A 19,498-nucleotide genomic window follows, 5' to 3' on the forward strand; every position below is an offset into this window, starting at 1 on the left:
GTTCTGAATTCTTCTTTCAGCTAGAATTCAAGAACTGAGGTTACTAAATTGCCATTTTCCCACTACCAATTTATATATCACTAAGGAGAATCTGACCCATCACTTGATTTCTATATATGAAGCACTCTCACTTTGGATTAATAAGAAAATTCTTTGTTAATAGAATCTAGAAAATTTACTACTAGTTGAGGGTTGGAGTACGCTAAAGACTACTTAAATACAACAATGCTTTTAAAATGAGATTTATTCAACATTTGGATTAAACATTTAGTTTAATAACACTCATATTTAACATTTGACCATAAGATGAAATGATTAAGTCAACACAGTGCCTCTTGATGAGAAAAGACTTCTTGTTTTTTATGAAAAATCTGAAATTAAAAAAGAGCTTCATTATCAACAAATAGTCATTAATAACATAAACTATTTGACTTAAATAACTCATAGGAAGAGGCCAAAAAAAGCATTCAGCAGAGAAATTAAATGAAACATTTCATATACATTCACAGTTCTTTTTATCTGTAAGACTTGACATTAAGATATTATCCTCCAAGTCACAATTCCTCCTGAAAGCCCACCAACCCATGGTAATCCTTCTAAACTTCTATTTTATTATCTGTACAACTCAAATATAAATTATATAAAATTAGCTCATAATGCAGGTTATATTTTTTTGTATGAATTTTATCTTCCTCAACTAGAATGTAGCTCTTAAAGTATAGGCACCACCATGATTTTTAATTTTTGTGATCCTTTTCCTGTGGCACATGAGTAATACATTTTAGAGTGTGTCCATTTTAAGTCACTCTATCTTTCCTTCCAAACCTGTTTTTCTCCTGTATCTCTTTCTTTATATTCTCCTAATCTGAAGTTAAATAGTGTTTCATGTTCTAAAGCATTATTTTATTTCAACAAAAGTAAATTCACTCCAAAATGTCGCTTTTAGGGTTATTTTTTAAAAATTTTTATTAATTTTAATGAGGTGACTCAATAAATCAGGGTACATATGTTCAAATTGCCTTATTTTCTGAAGACAGCTTCACGATCCACACAATTTCAATTATACACCCACAATATGCAGGCAAAATTATAAAACTTAGGTCCATGAGTCTTAAATGCAGAACATTTTTTTTTTTGTTATCTACTGTTTCAGAGTAAGCATTCGGATGTTATTCAACTTACCATTTTCAGTAAAACTTTTTGCTTATACAGAAGCAGACAAGTTATTAACAAAACAAGAAATAAGATAAAAGCAAATGGTATCAAGAAAAAATACAAGACTTCCTTCCGTATGCCACCTAGGTGGAAAAAATCACAAAAGGGGGGGAGGAGTGGTTAGATGTTTACAATTATTTTTGAAACTGAATTATTTTATAAATAATCTAGTAAATGGTGAAGAGTTGAGCTTTAAATCGAAAACTTCTGCCATCCTTGCCAGTGCATAGATACCACAGTTATATTTCAGTACGGCATTCCTTTCACTTATGAACTTTTTATATAAAACAACTGCCTTACTAAGCTGTGACATCTCTTCATTTCCCTTAGAAAAATAACTCCACAAAGCCCAATTCTTATTTTCTGATAAAACTTTGTTTAATAATTGACCTTGCTTGACCAGGTGGTGGCACAGTGGATAGAGTGTCAAATTGAGACACAGAGGACCCAGGTTCGAAACTCCAAGGTTGCTGGCTTCACCACGGGCTCATCCAGCTTGAGCACTGGCTTACCAGCTTGAGCATGGGGTCACTGGCTTGGGCACAGGGTCGCTGGCTTGAGCATAGGATCCTAGACATAACCTCATAATTGCTGACTTGAGCCCAAAGGTCACTGGCTTGAAGCCCAAGGTTGCCGGCTTGAGCCCAAGGTCACTGGCTTGAGCAAGGGGTCACTCACTTTGTTGTAGCCTCCTGGTCAAGGCACTTATGAGAAAGCAGTCAATGAACAGCTAAGGTGCCACAACAAAGAATTGATGCTTCTCATCTCTCTCCTTTCCTATCTGACTGTCCCCATCTATCCCTCTCTCTGTCTCTGTCACAAAAAAAAAAATTGACCTTGTGAATTTTTCATAGGATCAAAAAGATAAAACATTAGCCAAGTGATAAGGTAAACATATCTTTTGTATCTCCTAACTCTCAGTAAGTCAAATTATATATCATATAATGCTATAGTGAACAAAAGCTGCTCACCAATATGTGTAAATAATGGACCTAGTCTTTAAAAGTCATGACTTTAAAGTTATTTCACATTTTATTGTCTAAAAAGGAAGGATTTTTCTTTTTTCTAAGGATGAACTTTTAATGGTTCTCCTGCACAGAAAGAAACAATCACTAGACAGACTTAAAAAGTAGACAAAGCTTATTTTTCCCAAACCTGTGTATCTCACTTGTTTTGAAGTAGTACTATAGAGCGTCTTGAATCCTAGGCCCACACCTACACTTAAACCTACAACCAACCTCACCTTTTTCTTTGTCCTATTCCCTCAAGGTCTTATTTTCTACTAAGTCAACTTCATATGGTCAGTTCAGTTAAGATTTGCAAAGGTATAATCCAGAGAGATGACGAATAATGTAAGTTTTGGGCATGCAAAAACATTGGGAAGGCAGGCTTCTTTCCTGAGGTTCCAGTTGCTTTCTCTATATGTAGAGTCAACCCTGAAGAAAATATATTTTCATTTCCAAAAACATTGTCCTATTTTTCCACAACTTGAAACATCCAATAAAATAAACCTAAAGAACTAAGACCACATGCATTTTAGAAATTCTTCACTTCTAACCTCAAAGTTATTATTAAGATTTTACCAAGAGGTATCTTTGAGGTTCAGGCCCGCTCTCATAACTCTCCACTAGTAAGTCACCTCCCATCATTTATCAAAACATTTCGTTTTTCAGCCATTAGTCTCAGAAACCTCAAACCTCCTGCCGGTTAATCACCTCCTATCACTTACGTAAACACTCTGTTACTTAGTGATTAACCATCACTCTGCTCAAAAATTCCCCGCCAAAATGAAAACCTTTAGCTAGCTTTGCTCACTAGCCCTATAAAGACTTGAATCTCCAGACACTCGGGCCTGAAGCCGAGTGTCAGCCCATCTGTTTCCAGATGCACCAACAAATTGTTTTATCCCCACCTTTGTCCTGGCTTTCTTCTCTGCACAACCTAACAATACCAATCAGGGAAAAAGAAAACTCAGTCATCAATACCACAGTTAAGACTATGAGTAAAATACATCTACATTAAAAGATACATATTTTTAAAATGAGGCTAAAAACCTCATCATAAGCTATGCATTGACGAATGACAAGATATTCAGGATATGACTTCCTCCGTTTCAGTTCCATAGAGTCTCCAGATTTCTTTTCTTTTCTTTTTTTAATAAAAGAAGGATTTTTTTTATAGAGAGGGAGAGAAAGAGGAAAAGAGAGATATGAGAAGCATCAGCTCATACTTGTGTCACTTTTTAGTTGTTCATTGATTGTTTCTTATAAGTGCCTTGACTGGGGGGTTTAAGCTGAGCCAGTGACCCCTTGCTCAAGCCAGTGACCTTGGTTCAAGCCAGCAACCTTGGGATCATATTGATGATCCTGTGCTAAAGCCGGCGACCTTGGGGTTTCAAACTTGAAACCTCAGCGCCCAAGGTTGAAGCTCTGGTGGTGCCACCACCAGTCAGGCCAGATTTCTTATAGCAGTGACAAAATGAAAAAGTAGAACTAGTAAGTGTTCATTGTGGTTTCAGATTATTTCTTGGTTAATTGAGTTCTCTTTCTCTCTACCCATTCTCTCTATAGTTCTTAGTGATTTTATAATCTATTTGACTTCTTTGTTGTTGCTTATCTATATTCAACTTGGGAATAAAATATAAATTTCACGAGGACAGGGATTTTTCTTACTGCTGTATCTCTCATGCCTGAAAAGTGTGACACATAATAAGTACTTAATAAATATTTGATAAATCAAAGAGAACAGTGATACAACTATATTAATAGGGAGATAAATAGTATAATGGAACAACATAAAGAAGATGAATGATGGATAGAAATGCCAGTATCTATTTGAATCTATGTCTGTATATGTATTTACACACCTATATATATGAAAGAGCAATGCTAAGTTAATTTACTTTAGTTTTAAACAATTACTAGTCATTTCTATTGATAAAGCTAGTATGGTGTGAAGCACAATATTTTGCCATATTCTCAAGGCTTTTTCATTTATATTGTTATTGCAATATGTATTTTATCATGTCATTTTATATCAGTGTTGAAAATGAGTGGATTATATGTTTTATTAATGATGATGTATTAATTAAAAAATATTCATTAGGCACAGTACTAGACACTCAAAAACAAGTATATGCTGACCTATCTTTGCTTTAAGATTTTTGTTCTCAGACACCTCATTCAAGAAGACATACAAATGGTCAAAACAGATATATTAAAGGTGTTCAACTTCACTAACTATTAGGAAAATGCAAGTCAAAACTACAATGAGATACTTCCTCACACCTGTTAGAATGACTGTTATCAACAAGACAGGTAATAACAAGTGTTGGAGAGGCTGTGGAGAAAAAGGAATTGCTACAGCTACTATGGAATACAATCTGGCAATTCCTCACAATATTAAGACCAGAGTTGCTATATGACCCAGCAGTCCCTCTACTGAGTACCTGCTTAAAATATTTGAAAACACTGGTATGTAAAGACACATGCACCCCCATGTTCATCACAGCAGTATTCACAGTGGCCAAGACATGGAAACAACCAAAGTGTCCTTCAATAGAGGATTGGATAAAGAAGATGTGGTACATATATAATATAGAATACCACTCAGCCATAAAAAATGACAACATAAGGTCATTTACAACAACATGGATGAACCTTGAGCTAAGTGAAGTTCAGTCAGAAAAGCTAAGAACTATATGATTTCACTCATGTGAAATATAAAACTGGAACTCATAGACACAGATAACAGTAGGTGGTTGCCAGAGGGAAGGGGGTGGTGGGTTGGAACGGTAATGGGGGCCAAATATATGATGACAAAGGATTGTTTGACTTTGGGTGATGGGCACATGATGTAATATACAGATCATGTACCACAGAAATGTACACTTGAAAATTACATGGTCTTACTAACTAATCTCACCCCAATAAATTTAATTAAAAAAAGATTTCTGTTCTCTTAAAAATTGAAAGCATAGAAAATATTATTAATATAGGCTCCCTCCTAAAAGAACTAACATGTTCTCCTTACTGATAATCAGAAAAACAAGAATGTTGATAATAGAAATATAACAAGAGTCTTAGTTAAACTAGTTTAACTACTCCTAGTTAAAACTGAGTATTAAATTTTTCATAAATCTATGTTCAGTTAAGGTGCTTGCTAATTTATCTTCTCTGATTACAGACTATATGAAAGAGATTTTTTGATTCCCATAATTATAAAATACACTGAAAGAAAATTAATTTTGCTAGTAACTAGCTATTTAGTTGATGTTCTTTTGTCTCATACCTCTCCAGCATTGTATATTACTCCATTCACTCCAAATCCCATCATCTGAGCAATAAATATTCATTTTGCTTCTCACAATAAAGCATACTTGTTGGCTTTCATTTGATGTTCTTGTGACATACATTTCATTTTCAAATGTGGTAGCCTGAAAGCCAAGGGGGAGGGAATGCCATTACTTGATCTAATTTTTGCTAGACCAAACACATTTTGTTTTATCATTTTCAAAGTGGGTTTTGTTACATGATATATATGTATCAAATGACTAGAAATGTATATACCAAAAACCTAAGAGTGATTATCTCTCCATAAGGTGGGTTACATTTTTCATTTTTTTTCTTCTTTATCTATATTTTTAAATTTTTCTATGGTGATCTCGATCACATGCAGAAAACAGCATGTGTGACAAGGACAAAATTCCTAGGCAGCTTTAGTGTTTATGACATCTAGTATTTGGGTTAGTGTCAAATTTCCCAGACTCTATGAATTGGAAAACGCTACATACACTTAGGCAGAGGCAGGATTACAGGGAACAGAAGGAAGGGGGATGAGGAAATGGGATCAGAGAAGGTGAAGGGATTAGTGAAATTATAAATGTGTAACACATAGATACAGATAACAAACACAAAAGCAAATCCAAAGGGAAGGGGGAGGGAGTTAGGGGGAGGGGGCAAAGTGGGTGTAATGGGAAACATGGGGGTGGGAGGTGAGGTGTTATATTGAGTGGGGCACTTGAATCCATGTTAACACAATAAAATAAAATTGATAAAAATTAAAAAAAAGAAAATACAGAGCCATCATGTCAATGTTGTTTCTGTAGAAACTAGAAGATTCATACACATAAAGCTTTCTCTCCTTTATTCTTATTTTGCTTAACTACTTTGAGACCTTTGTAGCAGTGCTCAGGGCTTGGCATAAAACTACCCTTTCAGACTTGAGAGAATACACAAAGCTGGATGTTCTCAAAGGAAATAAAAATTACTAAAGTTATTATTTCAATTTTACATTTCAAAGATCTGAAAAGTGTTTCTCATCAAAAGTAGCAGTTTTCCTTTTGTTGTAACTTTTCTCAGGAACCAGCATAATGTAATAAAGATTAAAGTACACTGGGAATAAAGTCTGAATTTTAGTTATAACTGTTTAATTTTAGTATAAGTCAACTCATTTCCTTAGGACTTGTAAATCAATTCAATTCCCATTTCTCATGTTGATGAAATGAATTTATTAAAACTAATGACTTATTTACTTATTTCTATCACCCTTTCAGTTGGAAACTGATGAATAAAATTAATGTAAAACAATGTGGGGCTAAAGGCATCTGGCTACGTTGTTGATGTTGGAGGGTAGTCAGTCTTCCAAAGATTGCCTACTTCTTGGGTTAGCCTTTCTTCCCTGCTACAAGCAATTCTTAGGAAGTCTGAGCAGACTCTAACTTTGACCTGATGTTTGTTCTTCAAGAAGTGGTTTTTATGTTTGTGCTTTCGTTTATTGTTGTTGTTTTTTAACCTGCGACCTCTTCATAATCCATCATATGCACGTACTTGGCAACTTTAATTTATTGACACATTATTGGAAATAAGTTACTAGATTATCTCTAAGGTCCTATATAGCTTTAAAATTGGTATAATTGCTTAAGCTTTCAGACATTAAAAATCTTTCTTTTGAGATGACTTGATTTCCTGGAAATTAAACTAAGATACATGTCATGTTCTATTCTTAATATAGATAGCAATTGATTGGCTCTCATGTTTGCTATTTGATTTAAAAGGCTATGTTTATGATTTTCCCAAATAAACATAATTTTCATACCACCCAGGTAGTATCATCTTCTGTGAACTTAATTTCATAAATGAAACACTTTTCTGGAATAGGTCCTTCAGGTACATTCCATTTCAGGTTAACATCCTCTGAATTCTTCACAATAATACTAAGATGGTCTGGTGGCAAAGGTTTAACTAAAAAGCAAAAGGAAACTATTTCAACATGCAGGTCACTAAAGTTTAGCATTAGCCCTGATCAAAAGCAAAGAAAACCTGGTAACCTAAACCTTCAGGATAAATCAGGTGGCTCAAGACTATTTTGTATAATTTGAATTAAAACTAAAGTTGTTTGCCAACTGAGCTGGAGTTATTGATAAACTTGGTTATTTTGGAAACTATTTTTTGATGAGTCACATATTGACGAATATTAAAGCTCAGGAGAAATGTTCGAAGATCCAACTTATTAGTCTTTTTTTTTTTTTCATTTTATAGTGAAGGGAAGCAGAATAGATTGCCCCAAAATGTGCCTCTTTAGCATGTAGATTACTTTGAGCTGAAAACAATCAAGTTTCAAAAGACTCAAAAGGAGTTTTCTTTCATTTTTTTAAATAAATTTCCCCATATCTCACTAAAAGAATTAAATGGAAGGCCTGATCCAGGAAGAGATTTATCACCAAAGAAAACTGTGAGTATGGGCCAGGTGTAGTAGGCTTCTGGAAGCTGTCAGAGACTGGGTGTTCAAAGTCCTCTCTGTGTCCCATTGTCTCTGTATGGCCTTTTAAACATTTGTTTAGCAGACACTTGCATTTCCCATCTTCCTGTGAATTGTCTTCTTTTCTTTTAAAGCCACAACCCCTACCACCTTTTTCTTAACTCAGGATGCCACATAAGCCTCAAATGCTTAATTGTCTTTGGGCCTCTTATGTTTATGTGAGGCTCTCATACATAAGTAATTCAATTTTTTTTATCTCCTGTTAATCAGTCTAATGTCAAAATGGTTAGAACATCCCTGGCCGGTTGGCTCAGTGGTAGAGTGTCGACCTGCCATGCAGGAGTCCCGGGTTCGATTCCCAGCCAGGGCACACAGGAGAAGCACCCATCTGCTTCTCCATTCCTCCCCCTCTCCTTCCTCTCTGTCTCTCTCTTCCCCTCCCACAGCCAAAGCTTCACTGGAGCAAAGTTGGCCCAGGCGCTGAGGATGGCTCTGTGGCCTCTACCTCAGGTGCTAGAATGGCTCTGGTTGCAACAGAGCAACCCCCCAGAGGGGCAGAGCGTTGTCCCCTGGTGGGCTTGCCGGATGGATCCCAGTAAGGCGCATGCGGGAGTCTGTCAGACTGCCTCCCCGTTTCCAACTTCAGAAAAACAACAACAACAACAAAATGGTTAGAACAGTCAAAAGAACTATATAATGGTAAAGAAAAGGAAAAAGGATTTATCCCTTTTAGTAGCATTAGAAACAACTACCACAACCATAAATAATTGCTATTATTTTTATTAATAGCTAACTTATTTAGAGCTTGTGGTGTGTTAGGCACTGAACTAAGAATGTTATAACATAAATTCATTCAAATTTCACAATAAATCTATGAGGTGGTTCTTTATTATCTTAAACTGTACTGATGAGAAAATTGAAATATATGTAAAAAGTAATTTGCCCAAGCCTGACCAGGAGGTGGCGCAATGGATAAAGCATCAGACTGGGACGTGGAGGACCCAGGTTAGAAACCTTAAGGTCACCGGCTTGAGCATGGGCTCATCTGGTTTGAGCAAGGCTCACCAACTTGAGCCCACGGTCGCTGATTTGAGCAAGGGGTCACTCAGTCTGCTGTAGCCACCCAATCAAGGCACATATGTGAAAACAATCAATGGACAACTAAGGTGCCACAACGAAGAATTGATGCTTCTCATCTCTCTCCCTTCCTGTCTATCTGTAGCTATCTGTCCCTCTGCCTGTCTCTCTCTGTCTGTATCACACACACAAAAAAGAAGTAATTTGCCCAAGTAGTAGAAAGTAGTAAATCCAAGAATCAGAGCCAGACATGACTGATTCTGGAACCTTTTATTGTTGTAACTGTTGGAACTGAGAATCCAGACTCAGAAAATACCCAAGCATTTGCCCATTGAAGCCTGGAAGTGAGTGATTCCATAATTACTCCATTAGCACTAGACAATAATACTGTATACCAGACCAACCCTTTGAAGCTGGAAGTTTTAAATAAAAATGACACTTTACCCTTCACTCAATTCCTTATCTCCTATACTTTTATATTTAATAAGAGCTTCCTAATAGGTTCAGTTGGTCCTTATTTATCTGGATTTGCATTTTAGTCGGTATCTACCTCTATCTCTATCTATCTATCTATCTATCTATCTATCTATCTATCTATCTATCTATCTATTTCTATTTATCTCTATATCTACCTCTCTTTCTCTATGTTTATCTCTTCTCTTCCATGTGATCATAAGTGGACTAGAAACATTTTAAATTTTTTGTTTCTCTCACCTATATTTTGAAGCTGGAAAATGAAATAGCTGGGTCTGATAAGCTGGGATTTTGATGATCCATTAACACAGATATAGAAACCTTTATAGTCTGCTGACTCCAAATAGGGAAACTTGCATCCAATATTTTTTCCATTATCCTTGATGTAATCAGCACACTGTAATGCATGGTCCAAGCCCTCATACCTGTAAAGGGAAGTTGTGTAAGAATTATTTTAATGATATCTTCTAGTATCATGGTGCCTAACTTTCAATTATCTTAAGATATCAAGTGAATGAAAAATCATTTAATAATATGAAATATTTACTGAGTACCAACTATGTGCCAGATCCTATGGTAAATGCTAAGGATACCAGAGTAAGGAAAGCATAGTCTATGATTTCATGGAGCTTACAATCTGATGGGAACCTTTACAAAATTTTAAAGGTAATGGAAATTTATGTTGACTCACCAACAGAATCTGTGAATCAAAGAGCATGATTCTTATTAAGAAAACCAGGGATTTATATAGTCCTGGATGATACTGCCTTTTTAAATTATAGTTGGCTTACAATGTTATCTTAGTTTCAGGCGTACAACATAGATTCAACATTTGTATACCTTACAAAATAATCATTTCGATAAGTCTAGTAGTCATGTCACCGTGCAAAGTTATTACAATTATTAACTATATTCCTAATGCTGTACATTTCTGTGGCTTATTTATTTTATAACTGGAAGTTCATCCCTCTTTTTCCCCTTCACTGTTTTCACCCATTCTTCTAGCTCCCTCTCCTCTGACAACCCTTGTGCACTGTTGGTGAGATTATAAATTAAGAATATTATATCAATATTAAGTGAAAAAGTAAATCAGAAAAAACTAAGAACGGTATGATTTCACACATAAAAAGGGTATAAAACTGAGACTCATGGACATAGATAAAACTGAGGTGGTGACCAGGGAATGGGGAGTGAGGGGAGTGGGGTAAGAGGGAAAGAAAAAATATATAATAATAAAATAAAGTGGTGCAGCCACTATGGAAAAAACATTATAGAGGTTCCTCAAAAAATTAAAACTCTTACTACCATATAATGCAACAATTTGCACTTCTGGGTATTTATACAAAGAAAATGAAAAGAGTAATTTGAAAAGATGTATGCACCTTTCATTCATTGAAGCATTATTTACAATAGACAATATATGGAAACAACTTAGGTGTCCATTGATAAATGAATGGATTGAGATTATATATAGGTATATGCACATATAATATATAATATTATATATAACATGTAATATATATAAAAAACTCAACAATAAAAAATAATTATTTCATTTGCAATAACATTTATAGAAAGTGATTCTGCCTTTTTTATATTGTACTGAGAACTTACATTTGAAGAAAGCTGATTTACAAAATGTTATTATGTTTAATAAAATAAATGAAAAATCTATGAGGCTACAATGGACATCAAGAAAAAAACTTCAGAAAAGCCAACCAAGATCAAAAAGGAAAAGAGGAACTATTTAGCAAGCAAATATCCAATTTCTCAATCTCCTAAACAAGAAATGTTGCCACATCATCGAAAGTTAACCTTCTTCCCAGTAATAAAACAAATGGAAATTAAGGAGGATTTTCCTACTAATTTCTAAAACAACACATGCCTGAGTTATTTTCATAAGGAAAACTTGCAATACAAAATGTGATATTATCTATAGAGGCAGCCAAAATCCCTTTTGAAATAAGGCCAGTCTAGCAGCTGGTAAGACGTTAGCAGCTGGTACAAATATTTGTATTCTACAAAATTCACTTTATGACAAATATGTACTTTAAGATGGGTTTGTAACATTGTAGTCTCTTGGTTAGTTCACCTGATTAGACACTTGAATTCTAGGTTTGACTTTACACAGATTTACTTTATGCCAGTAAAAACCCTCATGGTACCTGTATATTCTGTTCTGTATAGTGTTAATATTTAGCCCTTACTACTTTACTAACATGATGACAAAATCATGTTAAACATGAAATGCAATGTGAAACAGGGCAGGGACTTTGTCTTATTCACATTTTTGTCTTTTTTATGTAGAACAGAACCTGGTTTTTAATAATTGTTTATTGTTTGTTGCATTAATGAAAAAAAAGTTAGACCTTAGGAACAAACACATGCAATATCAAATGAGGAAAATGAGACCCCAAAAAAGGTAACTGCTTACCCAAGACCCCTCAGTGAAATAATGTCAGAGCAGGGATCAGTACCCAGTTCTCAGGACTGTTAATAACTTATATCTTATCACTTATTATTATGATTTTCTAAAAAACAAAAAATCTCATGACAATTTGGGCCTGAAACTCACAAAGAATAACACTTTGCCTCTCTTGTTTTTTCTGTTATTTAATAAATACATAATTTGTTTCATTCATTAAAAAATTTTTAGTGATACTCTACTATGGGCATAGGACAGAAATAGTCAAGAGAAATATAAGAAACAATTCATGTCCACCAATCTTAAAAATTTAAGAAAGGATAAAAAGCATATATAAATATATATGACAAAAAGATAACTGTTATCTGAACAGTAAGTAATAATTCAGAGAAAAACTAAACAGAAATTGTTGTGATCAGTAAAAAGTTAAAGAAATTTAATAGCAGATGGGCCTTGAAGGATGGATAAGAGTTGGTAAAAGAGAGAGCCAGAGGGCAATTCCAGATAACACTGCACACAAAAGCATAAAAGACCAAAACATGAATGAGAAAAAATATAGGCCCTGGCCAATTGGCTCAGTGGTAGAGCATCGGCCTGGCGTGCAGGAGTCCCGGGTTCGATTCCCGGCCAGGGCACACAGTAGAAGCGCCCATCTGCTTCTCCACCCCTCCCCCTCCCTTCTTCTCTGTCTTTCTCTTCCCCTCCCACAGCCAAGGCTCCATTGGAGCAAAGTTGGCCCAGGCACTGAGGATGGCTCCAAGACCTCTGCCTCAGGTGCTAGAATGGCCCTGGTTGCAACAGAGCAATGCCCCAGATGGGCAGAGCATCGCCCCCTGGTGGGCATGCTGGGTGGATCCCAGTCGGGCACATGCAGGAGTCTGTCTGACTGCCTCCCCATTTCCAACTTCAGAAAAATACAAAAAATATATATAGAGAGAGAAAGGTCTAACTCAAGTGGAGCATTCACAATAGTGATAGTAGAAGGTAATGTTGGAAAGGCAGTGACACAGTGAAGCAGAGACTTGAATGCTAGAGTAGATTTTATCCTGGAGGCAATGAGTAGCCACTGGAGGTTTGTGAGCAAAAGAGTGGCATATTAATACTGCAGTATGGGAAGATAAATCTGGCTACAACGTGTAGAATAAGAAGGGGAGAGGTTGGAAGCACAGAGACCATCATTTGGGAAGCTATGGCAATCACCCATGTAAAATGGAGTGAGCTTAAAATAGTGGTCTTACAAAAGAGGTGGGAAATAAAGAATAGGTGTATGGCCATGCAAAGGAATGTCAGGACATTATCAATGTTATTATGAAGCAATTCAGTAATGAAGGAAATAGAAAATTCAAGGTGGTTGTAAATTTAAAAGCCTCAGTAATAGTTACCAAACCTAGGAAAGTCAGAAAAATAAAGGATCCAGTTTTAATAGGTAGTTGATATTTCAAAAGGCAAGAATATAAACATGTCATTTTTTTAAGGTTGCAACTCTGCCTATCTAAAGAATTCAAAATTTAATCTAGTATAGACACTGATTGTATTCCCAACTGCTATCAGGCCCATCTGCTATCAGGAATGCAATCAGTGTATATACTAGATTAAAACTCATCCATAGAGTGCCTTCCAGAAGCCACAGCCTAAACCTATTTACTCTCAAATAATTATAAGCAACTTCATCATAAATACAACACTAAAATATATAATGAATTAAACTAAGTGAATTTTAATATCACAAGCTTATTTTAAAAATACTTACCAGTAATACAAGTTGTAATTGGCATCAAAATTGACACCCATGCCAAGTTTCCAAGAGCAGAATAAATATTGCCAGTTGTCATATATACAATTCATATCCTGAATTTTAGTTTCCAGATTTCCTAAGAAATGAATGAACTATGAATGTTTGAAAGGCATGGTAATGAATCATTTGGGAAATTATTGTACACTTTTTTTCATTTCCTTTGACCTCTCCATTTCATTTAGCAATCAACATAATCAAGACTATTCCAAAAGGAAATTGTTGGAAATCACTTTACTGTAAATGGGGCATGCAAAATCAAAAACCTTTGAGGGTTCATAGATTAATGTAAGTACTAGTAGGAGCATGTACACAAGTACTAAGTTAATAATTTTAGAATGCTCTCAGCAGTTGAGCAAATGCTCATGTGCATGTTTATTAGTATGATCCCCAAACTGGGAACTATACTATCCTAATAACACGTAAGTTTTGCCAAACGCATTTGCTAATTTAAGGAAAGGACACTCAGAATCCTAACAAGAAATCTATTTTGTACCACACTCTCAATTGTACGTACAATCTTATATATAAGGGTTAAAGCACTTATTTCCTATATGGATGGTTTTGACAATATCAAATATGAAAAGAAAGCTTTGTTTTAACCTTGAGGTGATATCCAAAAAGTAGCTTCTGACCATGAACTCTGAACTTCCAATCCATTTGTGCATTCCCCTTGCAGAAGTGTACGTATCTTTGCTTCAACGACTTTGTTAAGATCAAACCCATCTTGGTAATGTAGATTCTTAGTAATAATGGTCTTTTTGATAAAAAAAAAGAGAGATAAAGTCAAGCTTAGAAATAGTGATGACATCATGACCCACATTAATAAGGACATTAATATGCTGGAGAGTTCCCAATATCTAAGAAATTCCTCATGATTACCTGATACAATGTCTGTTTCTGGCAGAACTCACTTCTGTATCTTATACTATTTGAAGATATCATTTGAATCTTAATACCTCATTCAAAAGAACAAAACAAAACAAAAAAATCCTGGAAGAGAAACAAGATTCTATGGCAGGACTTGAGCTATAACCAACTTGAAATCGAAATATTTTTTTACATACCATATGCATATTACATGGGAAATGATTTATCACCTTTCAAATGTTTGATAAATTCTTCAGAAACAATATAAAGTAAAATCTTGGAGGTAATTGGAGAAAGCCAAATTGTGAGCTCTTAGAGGACTAAAACCATAGATCATTTATCCCTGTTGTCCTGATACCTAGCAGAGTGCTGGCACAAAAAAGTTGCTCCTTGATACCACCTAGCTTGTTGGGCAGATAAAATATATTATGCTCACTTTGCTAAAGATGGCGCTGCCCACATTGGTTGCCCTTCTTACTTGTAATGGGCGTGATTATATTAATGTGTGTTGGGGGCGGTCTGTGGGCAAACAGGATCCTTGTAGCCTGGGGCTTGGTTTTAGGACTAAGCCTTTCCCACTCTTTTTGATGTAGGGTGGTGCACTGTCATGAGGAATCCCATCATGCCTCAGATAAGTGACTTTGTATCAGAGACTTACTTGTTTGTATATTGAATTAAAAGGTTTGGATTTCTACACTATAAAATGGGGCAGACGGGAGCTTGCTCTCTCTCTCTCTCGGTTCCTGAGATTAGCATTAGAGAGCAGAGCAGAGAAAGGCCACGTGGAGGAGGCCAGGAGAAGCAGCCAAGATGGTAGAGTGCTGAGTGAGAAGCCAGTTTGTGCAGAGTTTATGCAGGGAGAAGGAAAGAGATGGTGAATAGAGGTGAATAAGTCTGGTGAGCTAGAAACCTTTGATTTTAGGAAACTCGGATAAGTCAGTAGCTTTGTGAGCACTGAATGAGTGGGTTTTGGAGCCCAGTGCGTGTGTTTTACTTGCCTGCCAGGTGCAAGCTAGGATTAAAGATGATGGCTCACCAGTTTTTGGCTCCATTGTTTCATTACGGTCTGTCTGAATCTAATGTGAACCTGCATGGGCCAGGCAGCCGTGATGGTGGCTGTGGATCCTGGCTTTACATAGCTGAATTAGGCAAGTAACAGAATTCCTTGTACAATAGCAATCTTTGAACAAACATGCTGTTGACTACATAAATAGTTAATAATTCAATTTACTACAGTAAATGCAATGAACCACATTGTGTTCTGTTGTGTTAAGGCGCCAGAGAACTGTAAAACTCAGTATTGGTAACACCACTTTAAAAAGAAAAGTCAGGTTTTCTGTCCTGTCCTTTCTTTGGAAAATGGAGGGAGAAGGATATGAAAGTCTCCTGACTCACAAGGACAACTGGGTCATTTGGTTTTAGTACTTTGAAAGGATTAAGGTTATCTGAAGAGCTTCCTTTCCCTTTCAATAAGAGACAAAATTTACATACCACCCTACACTGATTTTAGCTCTCCCTCCCTTCCTGGAATCCTGAGATTAATGTGTACCTCTAGGCAAAGGAGGGGAGATAGACACTAAAAGGTTTATGAATGTCTTTGATTATATTACCTTGAAAATTTTAACGTTTTTTAAATCCCCTAGATAAATGTTATGATCTTGTTAATGATTGTGTCATGCTGTCATGCTCCCCCCCAACCTGCATCAGCCTCTGAGATATATTTGGAGCTGCAGGATTTGGGTCTGCTATGCCCCGTGTCAGTCATATGCAGCTAGCATATTAATAAATCTCCTCCTATTAATAAAACCCTTCAAAATTCATCTGGACTTGGTGTCTCTACATAAACCTGTGGAAGTGAGGTACAGTACTTTACAACATTTGGGGGTGTGGTACTTGAGAACATTTGAGGGCTTGTCTGGGATCTGGTGTTTTGCGTCACCAGCTAGAGACACCCCGAATAGGCTAATCTGCCCAATCGCAGTGGAATCTCAAGGAGAGGCATCACCTGAGATATTCCAGGGCTCCCATCTTTCTGTAGGGTTCGGACAGTTCTTTGGCAGATGCCCCCCAGTTTCCAAATTCGACAATTTGGACAATTTGGCAGGGAAATCAAGGAGGTAGGTAAAGCAACTCTTTTGCTTTACTGAATTCTGTTTGAGATTAGTACTGGTCAATCTGTTTGGGACTAGTATGTAGGCAGGGCAGATCTTTGGCTTTGCTGTTCATGACTCTGGAGATACTCCAGAGGTGTGTAGGTAGGGCCAGTCTTCTGCTTTGCTGACTTGGGACTAGTCTGCTGGATCTACTGCATAGAGGACTGGGGGTGGTCACACTCTCACAGTGGGCTCTCTAAGACCTAGATGTCAGTGGAGAGTTTTGAGTCCTACCTTATGCTTATCTGGGATACATCTGGTTGTACTCTGGCAAGCAGGCTTCCAGAAATGTCCATTTGTGTTTGTACATTTAGTCATGCTCTAGGAAGAGAATTAGTGGGAACAGAGTTGACCAGGTTGGTCAGTTCTACCTCAGGCTTCCAGAGGCATCTATTTTTGTTTGCACATTTGTTCATGCTCTAGGAAGACAATTAGTGAGGATTGAGTTGACCCTGAACTTACGGAGACATCTAGTTGTGCTCTCAGAGAGACCTGAATTGGGACATTTGGTGGTGCCACATTTGGGGTGTTCTCAGGAAGAGACCTGAGTAGGGACTGAGTTAATACTGAGCTGATCAGTCTTGTCTCAGGACTTCCAGGGACACCTTTGTGTTTGCCGAAATCTCAGTCTTTGTTTTTAATGTTTCTGTCTAAAACCCCTAAGTAATTGGTGTGTAAGTAAGAATATCTGGTGCCGTGGCCTGCCAGCACCTGAAAGGCTACTAGGGGGAAACCTTACCTTGTCTATTGAACTTTGTTTTTGTTTTGTCAGAAAATATCCAGTATAATTTTAATTGGAATAAGTAAAGTATGCTCATTTAAATTTCTTGATTTGTAATTTGTGTATGTGAAGTCTTTGTTTAATGTTTAAACGTGTCTGTTTTTAAGGCCTGAATTAAGTTTTCTGCATACACCTTTGGCTTCAGGGCGCTCTGTTAGACTTCTCCCATGAAGAAATTACATTCTTCTTTTGGCTCCTTCCCCTTGTCTTGTGTAATAATTAATACTTCTATAGTCAGACATCCTTTATTCTGGGTGCTAGTTATTGTCTGTCTTATCTTTCTTGCTTTTATTAGTGTTGGGCAGATAAAATGTATTATGCTCACTTTTTTAAAGAGGCCGTTGCCCAGGTGATATTAATGTGTGTTGAGAATCGTTGTAGCCTGAGGCTTGGTTTTGGGATTAAGCCTTTCCCACCCTTTTTGATGTAGGGCGGTACAATCCAATCATGCCTCAGAGAAGTGACTTTGTATTAGAGACTTCCCTGTTTTGTATATTGGATTAAGAGTTTGGATTTGCTAAACTATAAAATGGGGACGAAGTGGGAGCTTGGGCTCTTAGTTTCTGAGGTTAGCATGAGAGAGCGGAGAGAGTAGAGCCAGCAGCTAAAGGAGGCCATGTGGAGGAGGCCAGGGGAAGCAGCCAAGATGGCGGAATGCTGAGTGAGATGCCAGTTTGTGTAGAGTTTGTATCTGGGATAAGGAAGGAGATGGGGAACTGAGGAGAATAAGGCTGGTGAGCTAGAAACCTTTGATTCTAGGAAACTCGGATAAGTCAGTGGCTTTGTGAGCACTGAGTGTGACTGGGTTTTGGAGCCCAGTGTGTATTTTTACTTGCCCGCCAGGTGCAAGGTAGGATTAAGGCTATGGCCCATCAGTTTTTGGCTCCGCTGTTTCTTTACCGACTGTCCGAATCCAATGTGAACCTGCATGTGAATGGCCACGATGGCGGCTCCTGGCTTTACAATTAGTGTGCTAATTCTTGGATTTTCCTGGACAGCTTCAATTTTTTAAATTGGTTGTCCTAGATATTAAATATGGGAGGAGATCTCAGTACACAGGGGACCCCCTTAGGTTGTCCACTAGAGCACTTTTAAGAAGCTTATGGACACAACCGTGGTATAGAATTAAATAGTCCAAGAAAAGACTTTGCACTGCCTGTGAATCAAAATGGCCCACCTTTGGAGTTGGATGGCCATTGGCCAGAACTTTTAATCCCTGGCTAGTAAGGGCAGTTTGGAACATCATAACTGAGAAACCAGGCCACCCTGATCAGTTTTTATACATTGAACAATGGCTAAATTTAACAATGAATCTGCCACAGTTGCTTAAAGCATGCTCGATACAGAGAGGGTGTCACACCTTCCTAGTCAGGCCAGATTTAAGTCTGAAACATGAAAAAAGAATAACTAAAGCAATAGTAACAGCACTTCAAGAAATGAACTCTTGTAAGGGCAAAGGGCCCCTAGTTGAGCAAAATAAAGAAGGAATGGAAGGAAGCAATTCAAGAAAAAGAATTAGAACTATGCTAAGAAAAGATTAATGCATATATTGTAAGAAAGAAAGACATTGGAAAAATAAATGTCCTGTATTACAAGCAGCCAACAGAAGTGTTTCTCCAGACTCTGGTGGAGGGGGGGGCACTAAAGTAAGGGTGAGGTAGCTGGAGGAAATATAGAATAGAAACTAGTTTGAGATAATCACCTACTGACCAAAAGAAGTTTTACCCATTTGGAAAATACTGGGTAGGAATAGTATTAAAAATTAGAACTTTGCTTTGGAAAAATCTTAGAGAAAGAAAAAGAAAACAGGGCCAGATAAAAAGGCTTAGAAATTAACAAACCACGGGTGTGGACCTTGCTGGTTATCAGTTCCTTGAACTAAATTGCAGTTCCAGAAGGAGTGATGGAATCATAAGTAACAGGATTATAGGGGATAGGATTATCAGTAACAA

General features: G+C 36.8%; 1 protein-coding gene across 8 annotated transcripts in view; it reads right to left on the minus strand.

The window, feature by feature from the left end:
• Window positions 1-226: 226 nt before the first annotated feature.
• IL13RA2 (interleukin 13 receptor subunit alpha 2) overlaps window positions 227-19,498 on the minus strand; it is a 77,515-nt gene continuing 58,243 nt past the window's right edge. For all 8 annotated transcript variants that reach the window (XM_066356416.1, XM_066356417.1, XM_066356418.1 and 5 more), the window contains 7 exons: window positions 14,346-14,499; window positions 13,701-13,821; window positions 9,766-9,950; window positions 7,312-7,457; window positions 5,506-5,650; window positions 1,183-1,298; window positions 227-371 (listed from right to left, as the gene is read on the minus strand). In XM_066356416.1, coding sequence (XP_066212513.1) covers window positions 321-371; window positions 1,183-1,298; window positions 5,506-5,650; window positions 7,312-7,457; window positions 9,766-9,950; window positions 13,701-13,821; window positions 14,346-14,499 — 918 coding nt within the window. In that variant the 3' untranslated portion in view covers window positions 227-320. The remainder of the gene's footprint in view (window positions 372-1,182; window positions 1,299-5,505; window positions 5,651-7,311; window positions 7,458-9,765; window positions 9,951-13,700; window positions 13,822-14,345; window positions 14,500-19,498) is intronic.

The sequence above is a fragment of the Saccopteryx leptura genome, chromosome X, assembly GCF_036850995.1.
Source record: "Saccopteryx leptura isolate mSacLep1 chromosome X, mSacLep1_pri_phased_curated, whole genome shotgun sequence".
In the NCBI taxonomy this organism is placed as follows: domain Eukaryota; kingdom Metazoa; phylum Chordata; class Mammalia; order Chiroptera; family Emballonuridae; genus Saccopteryx; species Saccopteryx leptura.